Below are 23,031 nucleotides of genomic sequence, written 5' to 3'. Positions count from 1 at the left end.
TCAAGCTCAATGTAATCTGGGCTGTTGAGAATACCATCCAACGAGAAAAAATGTCATTCAAAAGAAATGTTTTTTATGCTCTCTGATATATTCCTAGAGCTCAAATAATTCTCCGCTCTGCTCCATTCTCCGCTAACATATATCTCCAGCACGCACCGCTTCTCACAGAAACCGTGCTGCTATTTTTGTTTCATTTCTGCAATAGCTGTCAAGCTAGCAAGTCTGTGGTAAGTGAGCTGCTATCTGTGTTGTTAATGTAGTAGAAATGTAGTAGTAGCGACATAATGTGGTGTTTAATATTTTTATAATGTTGTGCTTCAGGTGGGCTGTTGTGGTTCAAATGAGTATGGGGGGCAATTTTGTCCCTTCAGTGTCCTTTTGCAATGAGTTGGAGGACAGACACACACTCGTGTATCTCACAACAGGGCCTAGACTCCCTCTACTGTGAGAGGGCTAGGTGAGAAACAAGCCAAAGACACACAACGCTACTGTGTGTGCATGTTTGGTGAGGGTTACTGAGTGGACAACGGTGTTGCGAATTTGATTGAAAGCTCCATTTATCAGAGTAGAAATGATTACTCCAGTTTTTGAGAATAATAACCTTGCTATTTTGATGACAAAGACTTCACCTAATACACACACACACAGACTTTGCCGTCCCAGGTGGCGAACACTTTCCACCCCACATTTGTTCATGTATGTGAGAGAGTATTTTATCAATACTTTAAGTTAGGGTGCGTGCTGTTGTCCTCTTTCATGTGCAAGAGCATGTGTTAATGAGTGTTTGGGGGTCCTCAGCAGGGGATGTGCCCGAAGCCCACCTCACTCTCTCACAGCCAGCTGGAGCCCATGTCCCTCACTCTGCGGGCCATTATCTAAGAGACAGCCTGTCCCAGCACCAAAAACTCACACACAAACACATTTACCCACCATAAACCTACACAACAGATACAAACAAAATAAACGCACTACGCACACAAATTCACTCTTAATTAACAAACTAACTCATTATTCTCAGAAAGTGAGTGTGTACATAATTGACACATCTCTGACACATCTGCTTGGTGCTCAAATTGGACTCAAGTCTAACTAGTCAGTATAGACCTTTTTCACATTTCATCATAGTTGGGTTAACTTCGAAAGCAGACAGAGACTGATAACGGCAGTCAGAAGAGAGAACAAAATCAAATTTACCGAGCCTCCCATAGACGCTGCATTAAAAACACTCTTGCATTAACATTAACTAGTTTTTCTGTAATTTGATGCATATGTAATATAACACAAAATATTGTGTTATAAATATAAATATATATATATTTGGTCCCACTTTATATTAGGTGGCCTTAACTACTATGTACTTACATAAAAAAATAAATACAATGTACTTACTGTGTTCATATTGTATTGTAAAACACTTTTGCTGCTATTGAGGTGGGATAGGGGTAAGGTTAGGGAGAGGGTTGGAGGTATGGGTAAGTTTAAGGATGGGTTAAGGTGTAAAGTATGGGTCAACAGTGTAATTATAAATGTAATTACATAAATTAAATACAGATGTAATTACATGTAGTTTTTTTCAATATAAGTACAATGTAAAAACATGTATGTACACAATAAGTAAATTTTACTAAATTATTAATTAAAATGTAAGTACATAGTAGTTAAGGCCACTTAATATAAAGTGGGTCCATAGATTTTTATCAAAGTATAAAAAGTTTGAGGATTTACGATGCTGATGACCGTTGAAATGCGTCATCTCAGTCTTGAGACATACCCATTTCCACATTCGTAAAAAGTTGTCTCAAAAATAGCTATAGCGGGTTTTAACAGAAGAAATATTCATATACATATGTTACAAAGTAATTCAATGGTGCTCAAGAGTTGCAGTCATTAAATGCAGTCCCAAAGGCATCCTTTCTAAAAATGGTAGATTGCATATTCTAATGCAAAAGAAAAAAATATTAATATTCATAAAGCTTGGCCAACTTTTTAAAAACACATGCACTTACAACATGGTCTGACTGAAAGTCTAATTTGAGCAGTTCATCATTATCATTGTATATTAACGATTGTTTTTTCTTATGATATTGTATAATATTCATAGTTCTACTAATAGCCCTTTCTTATTCTTTATATTAAACAGGGTTTTGTTTGTTTTACATAAAGTTGAGCCTCAGGTCATGAATGTGTGAGATAGTGGGCATGGTTTGGGCGGGGGGTTGCTACAATCGGCAATATACCAAACCCACCCCACACACTTTCTCTCTCAGGAAAGAAAAAACAGCCATGTTTGTGTGGGGTAATTAGATGAGGAGCAGTGAATTAGCAGAATCCACAGAGCAGTCATGTTGCCGAGCACAGCCCTGCCTTACAGGGACCTGCTAATTACCCCTTGTTAGGTTGATATGTTGTTTTTTTGCCCGTTTGCCCTTAATGGACACCGCAAGGCATCCTCCTGACCGACGGGAGGAACAACAGAATGGTAAAGCGACAAAGGATCAAGAAGATGCTTTAGTACCACTAAGCGTCCACAGATCTAACTGCACAACTATGTTGTCTTTCTAATCTCCCACTGTGCACAATAAACATTCAATATAAAATAACATAAATCGTGACAGGTGCAGTTTTTGAAATGTTCAGAGCTGAATTTTGGATACATACATCTGATTGAAGAAAAAAAACAAATAAGCACACTATGTTCATTTGTATCCTGAAAACAAAACAAATAAAAAAAGAACGTAAATGCACTAGCATATAGATGCTAAAAGACATGGATTATTTTGATTTCATGTGATCTTTAAATAATGCAATATAAAGCTTTCCATTTTGCATTGTGGGTTTTGCTTTGCCAAGATGGCAAGTCAGCAACTCAGCTTAAACGTTTTGAGACCTTAGCTAAGGAACTGTGTCTGCGCCACTGTGTCTGCTCTTAGTTATGCTGTACCATGTGTGCGTTTAAGTGCAATAGAATGTATCTTTGATTATTTCAAAGTACAAAAAGGGGAAATCCAAATATGAGGTCATACTCGCGTCATCCGATGGAGAGAAGGAAGCAGGAGACAGAAAAAGATCAGAAGAGAAATTGTTTGTGTCGTTTAAGTGACAGGAGGCAAGAAGAGCTATACACACATCAGAATACAACTAAACCCCAACAAAAGAATGAGTGCTGTGCTGCACTGGAAAAATATTAGCTCCAACTTCAACAAGACTTTTTCCCTATGAAAACATTAAAGCACAAAGCTGTCTTTCAACTACACCACAGATACACACACACACGGACACACACTCGAACCAGACGTGGCCAAATGTAAACCAGATCAAGGCTGCATTAGTCAGAGACCAAAGGAATTGTAGTGCTGCTCTGAGCTCGATTAGAGATGTCTGATCTCATCACATGAACACAGCCTACCTGTCAAAATCCATCACTCATCCCGTCCCTGAAAACTGGCACAGACACGCTCTCTGATAGAAAACATTATTGATGTTGGACTGCGTCAAGACACAATGGAGAGGCGATCCAGGGTTTAATATGGACTCCATGGCACCAGCACCTTCAAACAACGACAGATTTGCACCCTATTGTACCTTAGGGGTATACAGTCCATGCAGAAGAGTTATATGTAATGATTGTTACAATACTAAAGAATACTACTAGAATTTTCACAATATTTAACATCAGTTTGAACAAAAGTTACTATGCGATGTTACTATTTATACTGGTTAGAGTTAATTTTAACACTAACAAAGTAAAACTGAACAATAGCATGCAGTTGTTTTGTCAAAATGAACTTAAGTAAATTGTATAAAATAAAATAAAATAAAAAACGTAAAATCTAATCTTTTTTCTTTTCTTTTTATTTCTTTTTTTTTTAAGATTTTTAGAATCGGCCACCAATCTTGCCATTTTGAAGCATATATATAGATAAATATACTGGTCATTCTGTCCCCCATAAATTACCATGAGCCATAGGGCTGGGTGATATCACAATAGTTTGTTTTCATATCAGTCGATATCGATAATTATCATGATAAATGTCACTTTTTTTTAGTTTTCACTTTAGTTTTTACGTTTAAAGACAGATTTTTGCTCCACATTTAAAGTTGTAGAAATCAAATAGTTACTTGTGGTTTTAAACTACTCTTTATGGTCAGAACATGTCAAACAATTCATGTTTTTGAATTCTTTACACTTTTCCCATCATTTTCCTTGAAATAAATATCTTAAATCACAGAAAACACTGTAATCATGTTCTATTACTCCTTTAAAACATTTAATACATGTTTACATTTAATAATACAATAAAATTGGACACGAATTCCAATGTTTATGACAATACTATGGTGGTTTTAGTGTCATTACAGTAAATTAAGGTCAATTTATTGACTGAAAAGCCTAGACACAGTGTTTCTCCTGTTTGTCAGCGCCGTTTCATCTGCCTTTAAACTCATTTAAATCAGCGGGTCATTTGTGTTGTTCGCTGAATCTCACAGCGCTGTTTAGTGTTTGCGGGCCCGAGTAAACGCATCTGTTCTGGTGAGATCATGCTCCAATGCTATTCTTCTTCTTCTTTTGTTTATTGGCAGATCGCACCAGTTCCCACGTTGTGTTGCTGTTTGTGCAGATAAACGGTCTGTGTGTCACGGTTCAAATGAGTCGCGCCTTTTCATTCCGCTTTTGGCACATAAACATTATATTGAACATTTATCGAACTCTTCATATCGTTTTAACGAGGAAAATTATATTGCGGTAATTATCGCTATCAATTTTTCGCTCAGCCTTACCATGAGCAATTAAATAACCCATGTTGGCTGACCACTAGCTATAAGGCCACATGTTTGGTACATCTACATCCGCACTGTGCATACTCCAGTTTGGAGTTGGGACAAGGGCCCCTAATGGCCCAGCGCTTGAGCAGGTGCAATGCGTGCACGTGGTCTCTCGGGGGAGTGCAGGGCCTAACGCGGTAAACATGGGACCTATTTAAAGCAAGCAGGCCTCTCTCTCTGGCTCTGCTGGCCTCCGCTAGCTGTTTCCACAATACCGCACTGCCCCTTGGGACCCCCGCTTGCCAGCCACACTGTACCAGTCTCCCCTCCTCTAGAGACCCAGCACCCAATGCTTGTGCACCCAGACAAAAAAAAAAAAAGTTGGAGATGATGAAAGAGTGCGTCATGGAAGGATGGGAATTAAATCACAGAGACACACAAACAGCCATACAGCTGCTTACCGATGCCATCACCTGTTTCAGCCCGTGCTTCAAAAAGTCGACATGCGAATGTGCGAGCCTCGCATACACACTACGACGCGGAAATATACACGCGCGGCGACATGCTAATGCATACACACACAGAGACGCACACCTCCTCTTCACACATTAAAACTGTTTTCCTGTCGCTGCCTTGGGGAAATTAAAAATATATTATGGACCTCCAGAGGTTCGTGCAAGGAGATGAAGAAAAATAGAGAGGGACACAAATGAGAGAGCGAGACAGACAGCGAGACATGAACGGAGAGAGAGGAAGACACACAAAATCACTTGAGGGATAGAGAGATGGATCTCTTGGTTGTGTCCTCTTTTCTAAACTGCCCACTGCATCATGGAGAAAGAAGGCCATTTTGGGGCTGCAATGTAGCCGACGGTCATCATTGCTCCTGTCCTCCTCCCACCCTCCCCTCCTCTCATCCCTCGTTCCCAGTCACCAAACGGAGAATGCATGGCTGAATCCTGCTCAGGTTAGATTCCAGAGGGGAACAGAGCATGTGCAGGGACCAGGAGACTGACTGATATTTCACTCTGTCTGCGAGTGTGTGTATACATACACAAAATCATCTAAAATATCTTGCCAAACCTCTGCTTCTCAACAGTTGCTTCAGTAGGTCCAAAAAAAAATGGTCAGTTATGAGCCAAACCGAACTACTGCTAGCCTAATCAGTCTAATGTTTTGTAGTGATTCAAATACGACAGCAAGATTATATAGTGAACTGGCTCTAGTAATTCTGTATGAATGACTTGTGACAGGCCTGAAAGCATCAAACAAATCAATGTAAATATTTGACACTTTACATAATAAATGCTATCATGGAGTTGAATGATTAAAAGAAAAATCATTATTACACTGACTAAAATATATAAATATTTTAGCTGCATTTATTGGATAAAAAATACAGTAAAAACAGTACTATTGGTAAATATTATCAATTTACTTGTTTTCTATATTAAATTAAAATTTTGGTTTCTTTTTCTTATCTTAGTTCTATGTTTTTACAGGAATTTGATAAATAGACAGTTCAAAATAACAGCATTTATTTGATGAACTTTATTAGAATTTTTTGTAACAGTAAAGTCTTAGCTTTCACTTATTATCGTATTAATGTATCCTTGCTAAATGAAAATATGAATCTCTTTACAAAAAATCTCTCACTGCTGGCAAAATTTTGGGGAATGTTAAAAAAAATGTATATATAAAAAAAAAAACACCATGTAAATGTGACAATACAATAGTCATTTCATGTAAACTCTCCTCAAGAAAGGCATCTGACTAAGGTCAGGTGAACCCAAAAGTCAATTTATTATACAGGCCTTTCCTTAACATTGATTAGTTAATCAATCAGGCAAACTGCAGAAGAGTATTTTTGAGAATACAGCATGAAAATGTGTCATTATGTCCCAAATAAAAAGACTAAATTGATTTCTTGTTTAATATACATTTAAACTGGAGCCAATTAAAAAGTTGGCAAATAACAATCTTTTGGCCCAACCAAGCCTCCAAAAACAGCTCTTCTCTGTACTGCACTGACTGCAGAACATACCTTTCTTTCTCCCTCTTTCATTCTGGCCTCGACAAAAGTTTAATGTGTGCCGAGTTTGACAGCAGAGGCTATTAAGAGGGTCATAAATAGGACTGGTTCGGTGACCCGCTGCCAAATAAAACCAGAATACAACAGCTCCCTTTCTGCCTGAGGAATACACAGGTGACCAAAAAGCTCACATTACGGGTGAGGTCACAATGACTCGCCCAGTGTGGGTGAGACCGAGGGAGAGCAGACGGAGCCATCCGATTGGCTGCGTTAAGAGGTCCTGCCGGCCCACCAATAGCTGAGGGAGAAAATGAATAAAATAATTCAATTCAAGATCATTACAACCCCTATCGGCCAGCGCACAGGGATATGAGCAGCCTTTTTCCACAATGAATCATAGTCGGGGACACGCACACAAATTGGGTGCTTGTGTGCGTCGATGTGTGTGTGAGTAATAATGTACTTGATCCCTGCAAATGTGCGTCAGACGATGTCCTATATGTTGACAAAGCAATGTCTCTAGGGCTATTGTTTCAAAGTGTGCATGTGTGTGTCTGTGTGTGTGAATGCATCCAAAAGCACCGCTCCAGCTCTTTGACAGGAAGCAGGAAAAACAATGCTCAACTTCACAGCTCTGATGGCACTTATAAAAAAACAATTCCCCCTCCCTGCTCCGTCTTACGAAAAATGACAAGCGTCTGCATCTGTCTCTATAAACTCTCGCTCTTCCTCCTCTTCCTTTCCTTCGACCAACCACCCCCCCTCCCCACCACCATCTCCCTGAGTCTCCAGTGTCAGACCTGGCTCATTTTCTCTCTTTTCTCCTTTCCTTCTCTTCTTCCCCTCTGGGCCAGGGAGGGACGGGTTGTTTTTCTATCTCAGGGAGCACAGGGTGGAGAGAGAAAGACACAGAGAGAGAAAGAGAGAGAGAGAGGGAAACGGGGGGTGTACCTCCGGCCCGCTCCCCCAGCGGGACAGACCAAAGGGGCCTCAATCAGGTCCTTGGGGGCCTGCGGGTGGGGGGGCGGGGATCTAACTCTTTCCTTTAACCTCTCTACCCCTTAACTCCAACCCCCCCACAGCACTCGCTCCAAACTCAGCACACATTTTCCACTGAAGAGAAGGGGGGGGGGGGACGAAGTGAATTTAATACCAGGAAAAGCCTGCCAGTGTCCTTGTCGACATCATCTCCTAGGGAATAAAGGGAAGGAAGGTTTTTTATCTTTTTAAATAAGAGATGGCGAGCGGCCCCCTGAGCCCCAGCACAGCAGCACAAACAAACACAGGAGAGAATATGGATAGGGGGAAGGGATTCAGAGAAAGAAGGGAAAAAAGGGAGACACAGAGGAAAGAGAAAGGAAAAACGAAAAGGTGATGCGGAATGCGACCAAGTCCACCTGGAACAGAGGTGGGAAAAAAAGGCTTATTAGCTTGAGCAAATGGGGTTACGGCACGAAAAATGCAGGAGAGAGGGATGACGTGAGGAGTTGAGGAGGAGAAGCAGGGAGGAAGTGCGGAGGGTTTAGCGAGAGCCCTGGGACTCCCCTTCCTGCTGTATCTCACACACGCAGCACTTTGTAGCCACCCAGGACCTCAGTCAGCACCCCTCCAGCACTCCCTCAGGGCCGGTTAGGAGGGGCCCACGTCATCCCCTCAGGCCCCCGGGGGCAGCTCTCTCTTACTCCCTTCTCTCTGCTGAGCTCACCAGGATGCAACACGCACATACAATCACAAAAGTACAAACACACACACTCTCCATATCTGACTTCAGTGATTTTAATACCCTTATGAGCAATACGTTTCCAATTAAGGCTATATATTATTTTACTTAGGCCTTTGTAGACATGTTTATTGATAGGAATACTAGAGGAATGACAGGAAATAATGGGGAGAAGGGGGAAAGGGTCGGGGAAATGGCCTCAATTGCATATCAATAACATCAGATCCCATAAAGATTCATCCAGTGGGGAACTAAATAGATATATTTTTGTCTTTTTCTGCATTTTGAAGTCTTAAAGTGCAGGCACATTTACTGTTGCTCAAACAATATTTCCTAGACATAATCTAGTCAACAGTAATCCACATGATCTGGAGTTAGATCGCAACTTTAAAATGATCCAAGAAATCTATTTATCTTCTAAATACACTTCCCTGCACAATAAAAAGTTTGCCTTTGAAGTATTTTATTACAATATCATAAAACAAGCTTACTTTTTGGCTGTCAACAACCCCTCCTGCCACTAACCGGTCATATAGAAACCACTTTTCATAATCCAATCAAATCTCAACAGGTGAATGCTATCACATCCCACTCTACTGTATCCTGTATCTTTCAGTGCAAGGACTAATTCATTCATAATCCGAAACAAAATGCACAGCTGTGTAGTTTGTTGGATAACATGCAGTCCAACAAAGCAGCTTGGTTGATGCCGTGATAATATTTTCACACTTTCACGTCCCATCCAAATCCGGACAGATACATCTCCTCGTTTGAAAACGCTCGAGTAGTGAAAAGGGCTTCTGAGGTAATTGGTTCAAAAGCAAAATCTAATATTCAGAAAGATGCACGATCTAAAACACCCCGCTCGGATTTTGCCAGATAGGAATTTTCCTCTCCAGAGAGGAGGTGTAATCAAACTCGTCAAGTCGTGCGATATTACATTCTGAGTGCGGCAAAGTGCCTTTACGTTCAGACAGGAAGCGGCTCTAAGCCTCCAGTCCAGCATGCACCTGGACGCCATCCTCTTGTGCCTTATGAAAAACTCTCCCTCCTTTCCTCCCTTCCTCCCTCCCTCTGTGCGCAGGGCTGCAGGCCATGTGGAATTGATATTAGAGATTGTGATGCAGCGGGTTGTCTCCCAGGAGCAGGGGGTTGGATGTATCGTGCAGGACGCCACGCTAGCGAAATCATACCTGTCTGAACAGAGGAGTCCCAACCACTGGCGCACTCTGTAGATTCGGCCTCCTCCACCGCTACCGGAAAAGAGAGAGAGAGCGTATTAGAGCGTTTGTGTAGCCAAACCACACATTTCAGGCACACAAACATTTTCGGCATTCTTCTCAGAAACGCTCCACATAAACGGCGGCCCATCTTGAGCCTATGATGAGTTCGATCTGATTGTTGGACGCACATCAAAGGGCTTTATTGTGTGTATGTGCTCTTTGTTTGTCTGTGTGCTAATTTTGGAGGTGCAAAAACAGGTAACGGGAGGCAGTGATATGAGAGGAGGAATCTGTGATGAAGGTTTTCCTGGGCATAGTCAAGGAAGGAAGCCCTACTGGCACACAAACAGGAAGCAGCAGTGTTCAGGACACAATAAGAACTTGGACCACCCCCCACAGCCTCACCACCATAAACACACACACACACATTACCGGTCTCTACAAAACTCCCCGTAGCCTGGAAGCACTTTGGCACACAGTCTAGAATGGAAACACACACTGTAACTTTTCAACAACAAACCCAGTCGGTAATTTGTGTAACCTCTCCACATTAGAGGCATCAGTGCATGAAGAAATATGTCGAGTAATTTATAACAGCACTTTTTGAGCATGAATGGACTATTAAGAAAAGAAGTCTTCACACTCGGTGAACAATGTCCATGAAGATAAGGAACAAAAAGCAGGAAAGATAAACATCAATGATGAGGTTCAAAAAGGATTAAGACATAATGAAGCTATCAAACTAACCACATGAATATTTAAAGCGTTAATTAAGCCAAAATTTAACTTATGTTATTATTTACTCCCGCTCGTGTTGTTTCAAACCCCTTGAGTTTTTTATGTAGAAAACAAAAGGAGGTTTTAGGAGGCAAGCTCTTTTTCAGTTACAGTGAAAGTCAATGGGGAGTGGAGAAGTCAAAAAATAAAATAAAATACGGCATTAATGTGAATGTTCACACTGTTATTTTTCAGTTATAATAAAAGTCAATAGGGATTGGAGCAATCAATCTAAAAAATAAAATAAACAAAAAATTAAATGAAAATAACATTAAATAAAAATAAAAATAAAAATAAAATATTCTGCCTAGTATCACTTAAGTCGCCTTCACCTTCAGTGTCTGCTAAATAAATGTAAATGCCATTTTATCCTTTTTTTTTCGGAAAATGAAAGTCATACAGGTTTACACTAACACGAGAGTGAGTAAATGATATACGTTTATTATTTGAGTTAACTGTTCCTTTAAATAGAGTTTATGTGAAAAAAGAAACAAAAGTGGGAACAAGAAAGACAGGGAGAGCCAGAGAAAGCACGAGAGAGAGACTGAATCTGCTCTGTGTAAAGGAAATTGTGGTTAGATATTCTCCCACTGGCATTGGGCATCACAGTCTCACTAAACCCACTTCCTCTCAGGAAAAGACTCTCAGAGAAAGCGGGGAAAAAAATGAGAGACAAAAGGAGAGAAAGACAGAGTGAGGGAGAGAGAGAGAGAGAGAGAAAGAGAATGAGTAAGGCACAAACTGCACTGTCCCTGACAGCCATACTGCATTCCTTCCACATTATCTGTTCCTTAATTACACACAGACTCTCTTTTCCTCTGAAAAACACACACACCACCAAGTGCCGTCTGGGCCACCGTACAGCGTCCTCGCTGAAGCTGCTCCCAGCAGGGTGGTCGGTGTGAACTCGACTCCACTACCACCTCCCTGTTCCATATTCTACTCCCAAGCCAAGGCCAACAGGCCCCTGTTTTCCCTTTCAGTGCTGTGGAATATTAGGACCGCAGACGCTCCAGCCAGGAGTTCCAGCGCAAAGCCTGCCGTCAAAGCCCGAGGAGCCGAGCCAGGTCAGAATGACTGGCCTGTTACCGGACGCCAAGCGCTTGAGCCCAGAAACAACAGAAGGCCTTTGCTAACAGGACACTGAGGTCTTCTCTTCCACTCCTTTCAAAGTCAAGGGATACGTCACACCTCTCTTTGCCTTTCTCTTGTCCTTTGTTTAAAAGTCTCTCACATTTTTCCCTTGTTATTCAAATTCCCACTCTAAAATTATTCTTGTTCCAGACTTGGAGGCAGTGTTGAGTAGAACTGGAATACGTGTAATTCATAACCAGATCACAAAAATAAAGTGGTTGGGTCATTTACAAAATAAGGATGGCATATATGGTGTCCCTCAAGTGTTGTCTCTAGTGGTCGACCGATATGTCGCCAAGGCTGCTATGTTGCCAAGGCCGATATATCGGCCGATATTTGGCAAGTTTTCCCACTTGGCCGATGTGTTAGAGGCAGGACTTTTATTTTGACAGTGCCTGAGTTCACACAAATCACATTCTCCCTCTTGTTTACTGTCATCATAAACAGTTCTGTCTAATACGGATTGAAGTCTGTCGAAAAATCAGATAAATAAATGAATTACAAAAAGTATTATAACAATTGCTTTTATATTATTAGTAATAGAAAGGCAAACATTATAATACTTTCTCGTTTGTCGTCAGCGTTAAGCAAATACACATTTATATAATCTAAACAAATCTTTGAATGGCTAATGAATATTTAATATCACAAACCTTGTAAATTTAGTAGAATCCAGCTGTTAGATCTTGTGAAGTGTGTATGTTTATCCAGCATGATCGCGTGCTCTCTGTGTGACAGTCGTTCCATTTGAATTGAATGCTTTAAACTTTAAACTCGTGATTTTAAATTATGCTGCACTTTATGCATTTGCCCACTGTCAGATTTATGTCATTTTCTCTGTGTGCTTTATGTAAAATTAATGTTTCCCTGGATTTATTTGAAAAATATTATTCCCAATGCATGGGAATCATATTTTCAAATAAAGCAAGAGTAACACTCATTTTACATACAGCATACAGAGAAACTTATATGAATTTGCTTCCTTAAATTACTTCCTTTAATTATATCTTTTATTAAATATTTATTTATTTATGAAAAAACTTTTTCATCTAAAGTATAAGTATGTTTATTTTACACATTTACCAGTGTCAAATGATTTCAAATTTTGTAAATATTATTTAAAAAATATATATATTTATATTGGCTTTATATCGGCCCCCTTGCTTTCCAAGATATCGGCATCGACTGTCCGTCGACCACTAGTTTTATATATATATATATATATATATATATATATATATATATATATATATATATATATATATATATATATATATTTTTTTTTTTTTTTTTAAATCTTATGATTCTGATGGGATCTCCGGCTTTATTGTAAATAGCATTTGTGTGTGTGTGTGTGTTATAAATGAAGAATGAAAAACACTGCAAATCAGAAAGTCTAAAAGGATTTTAAAAATTACCCATTTGTAATTACCAGAATATATTATATTGTAAAATACAATTGTGTGATTTAAATATGGAGTACTTATCGGACTAAACAATAAATTGTTTTGTCATTCACAAATGAACATGACTGCAGTCAGGCAGCATCTTAGCTTGCACATTTAGCACAGCGCATCTCATTTAATTTGTAATCAGGATTGTGAGCAGGTTCATGGTGGGGCCAGTGATGAACATTTTATACCAGGCCCAACAACTGCTTACTGTTGCCCTGATCTGGATAAAATCAGAATCCATCTACCCAGCTTAAATGCTCTCCTACTCTTCTCTGACCATCTCTTCCCTTCAGTGTAAGTTTGTATTTGTGTGTTCTTTCTCTGTTCACAGAATAGTTTCTCTCCCGGCCTGAGTCGCGTCGATGCGGTGTTGTACTGTTTATCAGGGGAGATATCATGCAGCTTTTTCTAGTCAGATCTTGCTCTCTTGTTCTCCACTGTGCAGGGCTGGGCTTCCTCCCCCCTGGCTTTATGGTATGCTCCCGGTAGTCTGTAGGATCCACTATGTGCTGCTACTCATAAAACAAAACGCACACACTTACAAACACACACACAGAAAACACAGTATCTCTCCAGAAACCCAACCTACACTGCAGGTGCTAAGCACACTCAGACACCCACACTCACACAAAACATCTACCTTCCTTAAGAAGAGATCATTAGTGGTGATTACTTGTTCATATTCATGGTTAGAGGTTTACAAAAAACCCTAACCCTAAGGATTAAAGGGATAGTTCACCTCTATGCATATTGTCTGTGGAAAAATACATTTTGACAAAGTAGCAGTGTTTTTGTCCAAAAACGCTAAATTTCCCTTTTGAAATGTATATTTAAAAAAAATATGAAATATTAAAATATTGTCTTTTGTATTCCACAGTGAGCAACTAATACTGTAACATTTGTGCTACAGACATTAAAGATAATTCTGCGTCTCGAGTTTGACCTTACGTTTGACCCTAATAGCCCCAATATGGTTTACTATTTTTGAAGAAACTGACTTAAAAAAAAAAAAAGGATTTTGAAGGAGGAACCCCACGCTATGCATAGGGACCAGAGTATCAAAGAAACTTCAAGGTGGGCTCTACTGATCTGGATGGCTACATTCTACCCCATCAACACCTTCACAATCATCCAGAACACGCTGTCTTGGTGCAGTCCCATAATTCAAACTGAAGCATCACCTAAATCTCAGCCGCACCACGATGAACACTTAAGACTCCTGGACCAGGCGAGGGACGTCACATTCCTGAAGACACGTCTTCCCAACGGACGTGGAAAAAACGCTAAATTACTCCCAATCAGAGCGCCACTCATCCCCCATTTCCCGCTTCATTAGAGGAAGGATATTGGAGTGTAGTCAGGCAGAGAGAAAGAGCGCAGGAGTGCGGAGGAGGAACAGGGTTACGGTAGACAAATGCCCTACGTCTCCTCAAACACACACACACACACACACACACACACACACACAAAGACAGCTCCGCTCAGCCCCGGGCTTCAGCACAACAGCACAACACACAGTTGAGCCCCGATCCCTGTCTAAAAACAAAGCTGCCGGCGGCACTGGCAGACCTCTGCCTCCTACACACTACTGCACTGCACTGGGCTCGAGCCAAGTAAGACATACTTACTTGCTCTCTGTCTCACACACACACACACACACAGAGAGAGAGCTACAACTCCAGACCCACTGTGAAGTCAATGGTCAGAGATATCAGTGAATGAACAGCTATATGAAAGTGATTGCAGATTCTACACAATATAAATTATTACTGTTACAAGAACCTAAACACATCAAGGTGTGGCTGGCGCTCATCTACAGGGATGGGCCGTCCAGCTGCTGACCACTGGACTACAGATGGCCCTCAGTACACACTTGCAGTCCTGAGTGACTCAAACTCTCCAACCCTCCTAAAAAACAAGAATAAAACATTAAACCCAAGAGGATATTAAGACCTCACACTAGGATCCGCACAGCCAAACACAACCCCGCACGGAAAGAAACAAAAGAAGAGGACGATTGGGAGAAGAGAAAAAAAAAAGTCATCAGAAGGAGTTTTAAAAGCAGCATTCTATTAAAAGCATCTTCCTGCTCTCCCTCATTAGCTGAGCATATTTATTTCTGTGTATCTTGTCTTCATCCCCTGTCGCCCTGCATGCAGAAAGTGCGGTTGTTGTGAACTGCGACGCGACGGGGGGTGGATTGGGGAGGTGGGGGGGTTTAAGCCATAGGAAGTGTGAGATGAAGAGGAAATGTGAGATATATAATGGGCATATCATGTGATTGTCGACCATCAATGATCAACCAATCACCAACTTTATATTAGTGACTGACCGATATAGTAAATACTTGTACTAGTGGACTGACTGATTTCAGCCAGGCCAAAAAACATTTTGTTAAAAAAAGTATTTACATTGATAACTAATCAACGTTAATTTTATAATTTTACACAGTTTTGTCTAAATAAATTAAAAATTAAAATGCAACCAGAGGATTTAGGCATCACCGCATTTTAAATGTACAGTAATCATTTTAAAGAGTTTGAAAGTTTTAATTAAATTGTACATGTTTTTAAAGAATAACTTTAAGGTAACATTAGATGTCGGCAAATCTAAATGTAAAAATAGAAGAAATAAGCATGCATAATTAAATACCCAATATCAACCAATAAAAAAGGTCTCCAATATAACCTGTGTATTTCAAACACACCAGTGTACATCTATAAAACAAATCTGTTAATTGTGATTAAAATACTGAAAACGACATACATTTTACATTTTGTGTACATTTCATTTGCTAAAATTATATTGTATGCTACTGTACTATAAAAAGTAAAATATTATTACAATAAAAAAAAAAAAAATTCAGTATATTTAAAAAATGTATTTATTCCAGTGATGCCAAAGATGAAATTTCAATGCAAACTTTTAAGTGTTGGTGTACACCCCTGTATTATGTTGCCCATGTCAGCCTACCACTAAAAAACCTGCATACCTTATTCACTTTTGGCATTGTGCACTGGTGAAAGGAAGGCTCCACATTGCAGGCACTGACACTGCTTCCTTCCTCCAGAACAGCTCCTGCTTGTAAAATCTTTATACAGTGGGGTGCGCGTTCTAATGATAACAGCATGTTTTAAATGTTACCTTGGATACTCTGCATTTCCTTAACATGCTCTAGAGCTACACAGGAGCTGGAGGGAGGAGTAGAGATTGACGCCGTGCCTCCATTTCAAGATCCAAAATGGACACCACTGACCAGTGCATTTGCATGCTTTTACATACGGTGATATCTCAATGTCAGTAACTCTAGATGGATCTGGACCTTATGTTATAAGGTGACCAGTTTCATGAAATGAAAACTGGGGGTACTTTTAGTTCAGTGGGCAATATGTCATTGAATTAGGACAATTTAGTTTTTTACCCACACTATATTCCCATTGGTGCAGCTACTTAACTCACATATGCAGTACCTAAATATTAATAAGGATTAATAAATTTTGAGGACTGTTTTGAATGCATAAATTTTTTTTTTAATAAAAGCTCCACTGTTTAGTCAGCCTTAGCAAGTTTAACTAAAATATTAGAATTAGAAGTAGCCTATAAACAAGCTAAACTATGAATAAAATAAACTATGTGTGTGTGTGCGCACGCGCGTGTATTAATTTCACACGTAGGAAAGGGTTAATAAATAATCAGCATCCTGGGGAAATCTCCCCCTTTTTAGCACCATTGCAGGGGTGGACTGCTGTTTCTTTTTCCATTTAAACTATTATTTAAAGGAAGAAAGAAAAAGGAAAAAAACACATTTTCCCCCAAGGGCCATCTTCAAACTCCGTCTCTTCATCGCACTCTCACACACACACACACACACACACACAAATCCTTGACACAATTTATTTCTATATTATTGAAATTCCTCCTCAGTTAATTACTGCTGTGTTGGAGTGAGCATGCAGCGTTATTTGCATTTCTGGGTCCTGTTAAGCAGTGTTAAACAGCACCGTCACCACACACACACACACACACAATCACAGAGACAAATATATGAGTGTAGCTGACGGCAACACAGTGATCAGCGTAGCAGAGCGGAGAATAGGACGAGGGTAGAGATCAAACAAGCGCGTCGTAACAAGATGGCAAACACAACGCTCGCATTTAGCCGCCAAAACGCTTGCCAGCCGGTGGGAGAATGACACAGCCTTTAATTGTTTTCAAAATGAGCGCTTTAAATTAACAACGGGCGATGCTTATCTACCAAAATAACAAGGGTATGGGGAAATCACAATATGTATGCACAGATGAACACACACAGCTTCTATCTGAACTTGTAAAAGGTCTGAATTGTACTATCACTAATGTCACTAAATGAAACTGCAAAACTGTTTTCAAACAGGTTTCCGAATCAGGTGTGCCATTGGTTGGCCAAATAGATCCTGATCCTGCTTCAAACTCACACCATTGGATTAGCCAGTGTTGCTGGTCGCAATTCTCACACAAACAGAAATGCTTTGATAGCGCCACAGAAGCACTATGTTTATACTTTTCAGAAGAAACCAATGCACTTTTTGGGGCATGAGCAAAATGGCGAAGCCAACTGCAGCTTGACTTTTACAATAATAATATTTGAAAGAGAAATGTCTTTCTGAGTTTCGTTCTTCTGTTGAACATAAAAAAATATTTTTAAGAATGCAGGTAACCAAACAGTTACTGGTAGCTACTGACTTCCGTAGTTTATTTGTCTATACTATGGAAGTAAATGGCTACCAGCCACTTTTTGGTAACCAACATTATAAAAAATATCTTCTTTTGTGTTTAACAGAAGAAATTAATATAGATTTGGAACAACATGAGGGTGAGTAAATGATGACAACATTTTTATATTAATTTAATGTTATGATATACAGTAGTAGTGACATATCTTCTCAGATGTGATGTACATTTGAATGAAATGGGCACTCGATAATATCCATAGTTGTTGATTGGATGGTGGCAAATCTGAATGCAAGCTTGAGGTCAAATATAAGAAAAGCGTGGGGTTTTTACAGACTAAATGATTAGAGAAGTCCGTCACTCAGACATTTCACTGATTAAAATGGGATTATAACATATTTATCCATAATTATGAACTAAAAAAATATAAATTATTAAGGCACTGTAGTCACAAAGGTTCAAATCTAACTCGCAATATAATTCCTGCCTTATCTCCTACTGTGGGGAAAAAAAGTGTCAATAAAAAAAGTCTTAAAAGAAAGGAAGAACAAAACAGCAATTGTTGCTACAGTGGTTTAATGTAGAGCTATACACAAAGAAAGCAGGTGTGGATAGCTGTCCGTAAGATGCTCGACAAGCATGAAAAGCGCATCAAATTCCCCCCCGGACATAACCACAGCTAGAAAAATGGAGAACTGGGGGTGAATTCAGTTAGCATCTGTTTATATAACCCTTGTCGTTGTGACTAGCAGGATTACCAGAACACACTCCTCCAGAACCGAAGAGGAATTCCGTCAGGATCCTTCGCTTTATCAAATCAGGGATGCGTTTCACCGCGAGAGAGAGATTCTGACAACAAGGAGATGCTGCACGTACAAAGAATGAGATCGCATCTCTTAACCCAGAGAGAAGAAACATCCTCGCCCTCAGACCTGATGCTGCGAGGGCCCTTAACGAGCACACGTGCATATGCGGACCCTCACACGCGCACACATGCACGCCGGCCCCCTGCTTCTCCCAGTAAGGGCCAACACACTGCAGGTAAAACTTCAAAGATCAGCATTGCACTGCAGCGCCATGCCGGAAAAGACCAGGGAGGAAAGAATAGAGAGAAGAAAAAAAGAAAATGAAAAGAGAGATTGTTTAAACAGTCGTTCTAGTATGGCTTGTATGAATATCAATTTTGAGAGAGACAAAAAGGCTAATAGATGGGCGGAGGGAAAGCGAGAATATTATGCAGACGCACCTCCAATGACATTACAATAAAAAGCTCTTGTGGACCACTGTTGGTATGTGTGTTTGACATGGAGAGAAAAAGAGAGAGATGGAAGGGAAGGGAGAAAGTGAGTTAGTGAACGCTCAGGGGGAGTCTCACCTGGACCCGGCTCTGCTGCAGCCGTCTGCAGGAGATTCAGCTGCAGAATACCTAATGCGTGTGTGGAGGGGCGTGCCGTACAGCCCTGTTACTGGCCCCGGGCCATTCTGTATGATTAAGTCTTCTACACTTAAGGGATAAAGCCTTGCTCTCCTTCTCTCCCACTGGAAGCCATTAGCAGCCCCCCATTTGCAGCTCAGTGTGTGTATGTGTGTGTGCCCTGTGCGTGTTTGAGCCCATGCATTTGAATGGGTTCATACCCCTGTGTCTTTGTGCTCCTGCCTTGTTTGTGTAAGAGTGTGTGTGTGCTGCTTCCTGAGCAAAGCGTGTGTGATTTTGTCAGTACAAAACAGCTCCACAGCACCCTGGGATTAGTGTCCAGCAGTGAGCTGTTTGGGCCCAGAGTGCATTGCGGTCCGGCCCCCTCATTAGAATGGGCCCACACAGGGCCATTGGCTGCCGCCGCAACCTCACGCATCACCATCAGGGGCCTGTTGGGTGTCCCCAAGAACTGGAAGCCCGGGCCCCAGACTGTCACGCATACACACACGCTTGCTCTGGATTAATCACGTCGGGGTCCATAGCTCTGAGGGTGGGGGGCGTTTGATCTCCTCCTGTCCAACATGTGGCACAAACATCAGCACAAACAACATGTGTGACACACACGGAGTAGTGGTGAATTCTGAGGTTTTGCCATGTATTATTAAAGAAATTACAAAAGGACAACCTTGTTGGTGGCGGTCTGGTAAAATGGCTACAGGTTCTAAAATGTGATTGGATATGCTGAAATACACATACCTAAAGTTCAAATCTTACAGTTAGTAATAACAACAATGAAAAGTTCGACTTTTATTAAACATAATTAACCCAATATATTGGGTATTTCATGGTAATTTTGGTAATAAATCGATATGTCAGAATATTACTTGCTTGACCAAATATCACATTATTATGTAAAATCTGTAAATTTTAGTTTTTTGTGAATTTTGACCAAAAAAAAGTGTGTAAAATAACTTAAATAAAATAATGGACAGACTGATAGAGCAAGAGAATGATAGCTAGAATGAAAGACAGAATGACAGAATAATAGATCAACAGGTCGATAGATTGCATGATAGACAGTGACAGAATGATAGAACGATAGAACAAATGATAGATAGAGCGATAGAACAAACAATAGATAGAACAAATTATAAAATGAACAATAGATAGAAATCTAGAGCAAACGATACAATGAACAACATATAGATAGAATGACAGCTTGAACGACAGACAGAACGATAGAATGATAGAACGATGGATGGATGGATGGATAGATAGATCTGGGCCTACTGATAAACCCAAGCCTGAGTCAATAGGAACCCTTTCGGCCACTGAACCCAGTGTTAAAAAGCATAAGGCGAGGCAATCAACATTTAATAAAGAAAATCAGAGGCATCCCGCAAGTCCTGCAGTGGAGATGATTTAATGGCCGCTATGTGTGGCTTCATGTCACCCGTGTTCTCCGGGACAGAGAAAAACACATTATAAATGAAGAGATCCAGCATGCTGTCCATCACTGCCATGTTTCTGGGTTAATGACGCCTTAACGGTCATCCTATACTGACAAACAGTCTCGCCATGAAGGAGAGAGGGAGAGTGGGAGAAGGAGAGGCAGAGTGTCTTTCATTTCCAGATAATTAATAATAGATAAAAGCCTGACTTGTTCTGCATGGCTTAATAGCTTTTAATAGCAGGGAGAATGACGGGAACACGCACGGCTGTGTCTCCAGACGCTGGCCTGCAGACCTCCAGAGACACCGTCATCTTGCTGCAGCACAGAGGGGGGAGGCGTACCTGAGCCAGAACAGACAGACACACACACACACACACACGATCGGAGAGAGGCAAGCATGCTAAAAGAAGCCCATGCACTTACTCAAACACACGCAGGCACAAACACACCCAAGAGAGCCCCGTTCGTAGGCCTGCTCTCTGAATGGTGCAATTCACTACTGCCAGTACGCATATAAAAATACATACGCTCTTTCCCGTAAGCACTACACACATCACAGGAAACCACCGAAGATCAATACCCGGACACAGCGGTATGAAGCCATTCAAAAGAGGGGACTCGACTACATGGAGAACGGACACACATACACACAAACGGTGGCTACAGCACATAAACACACACAAATACCTTGTGCTGAAGTGCACTGTATGATATTAGTGTGTGTTTACTACAGCGATAAGCACAATATAGGACCACAGCAATGGCTGCAGGTAGTAACGCTCATTGCTGCAAAATTACTGCACCATTTCTGCTGCATCAGGTCTGAGAGCCATACAATATTAGAGGTGAGGAGGGGAAAAACTATTCAAATTTATATTTCATAGTATCGATTTTAAATACAGTGATATTTTACCTCATAATGCTTTATTGGCAAATGTTGCATGATGTGTATTGTACAGTGAGGCATTTAGTAATAGCCAGCCTAGTATTGTGGAGCCAAAAATGGACACGTTTTATTTATTTCTTTTTTTTAATTTATTTTTTATTTTGGGGGGGGGGTTGTAAAGACTAACCACCAAAAGTAACTGAAAAGATAAGACGCATGCACAGGCAGATTGAGCTAGATATACAGCTAAAACATTAAATAAATCTATACCTGAAATCTATAATCAATACAAAACAAATATAAACAAGTCTATAACTTAACTTATAACATAACTTTATACATAAGTCTATTACTTAAAATAAATATTTAAAACAAATAACATTTCAAAGTATAAATTAGTGCTGGGCAATGATTAATCGCAATTAATCACATCCAAAATAAATGTTTTGTAAACATAATGTGTGTGTGTACTCTGTATATTTATTATGTATATATAAATACACACATGCATGTATATATTTAAGAAAAATTTAATGATTATATATAAAATATATTTACATAGTAATTATTTGAATAAATATATACATGCAACTATTTTCAAAATATATACTGTATGTGTGTGTCTTTATATAAATATAAGCAGTACAGTACATACACATTATATAAACAAAAACATTTTTTATGTAATTTATCATGATTACCTGTAATCATTTCCCATCACTAGTATAAATACTATAAAAAAAATGTATTGCCTATAATTTGGGGAGAAAAAAGTACAGTCTCTCTGAAAATGAATAAGAAATGAGTAAAAGATTTTTTGCAAGTTTGAATTGCAATTATAAACTAAACACGAAGAGTCATATTTCTGCATATCAATATACTGCAATATTGTATCGCCAGGTCCCTGCTGATTTCCACATCTACAAAATATCACCATCTAAACAACTGCAGCCATCCTGACAGCGAGAGATGTGGTATAAAAAAGTAATATTTACAATCAGGCAGCCATTTGTCACCGACACACCAGCATTGACAGCAGTAGGAGGAGCCCGTTTCCTCAATATGTCTATGTCTCTCTTTCACTCCTTCCCTGTATCCAGGGCTATTCTGAATGCGGGCCTGATTCTGTGACAGCTCCACCCCTGAAAACACACACACACACACACTCCAGTTGCAGTGGAATGACAGCGGAGATGGAGTGACAGGGATGAGTATTCCCCGAGTGCAGCACGGAAGCGTGGACAGCGGGAGTTTTGCTGGGCCCTTATCGCTCAACTGGGTCACTGTATCCAATCAGGTTTTGGAGGCCGGCCCGTGAGGGCGGTACAGGCATTTCCTGCTGGACGGGACGCAGCTGACAGCCTCGCCCTCAGACCCTCGCAATCCGAGCGCATTGGCTGCCAGCTGCATCTCGCAGGTCACACATTGGTAGCGCACCGTGCCAATCTCTCAGCCTGGGCT

The 23,031-nt window shown here is 40.3% G+C and overlaps 1 protein-coding gene across 3 annotated transcripts in view; it reads right to left on the bottom strand.

The window, feature by feature from the left end:
• znf423 (zinc finger protein 423) overlaps positions 1-23,031 on the bottom strand; it is a 149,045-nt gene that overhangs the window by 111,072 nt on the left and 14,942 nt on the right. For 2 of the 3 annotated variants that reach the window (XM_026287419.1, XM_026287420.1), the window contains exon 2: positions 9,710-9,769. The exons of the other annotated variant lie outside the window; for it this stretch is intronic. In XM_026287419.1, coding sequence (XP_026143204.1) covers positions 9,710-9,769 — 60 coding nt within the window. The remainder of the gene's footprint in view (positions 1-9,709; positions 9,770-23,031) is intronic. 3 annotated transcript variants of the gene reach the window in all.

Source organism: Carassius auratus, chromosome 18, assembly GCF_003368295.1.
Source record: "Carassius auratus strain Wakin chromosome 18, ASM336829v1, whole genome shotgun sequence".
In the NCBI taxonomy this organism is placed as follows: Eukaryota; Metazoa; Chordata; class Actinopteri; order Cypriniformes; family Cyprinidae; genus Carassius; species Carassius auratus.
The sequence above is the reverse complement of the archived record's forward strand: the minus strand, read 5'-3'. Positions and strand labels throughout refer to the sequence as shown.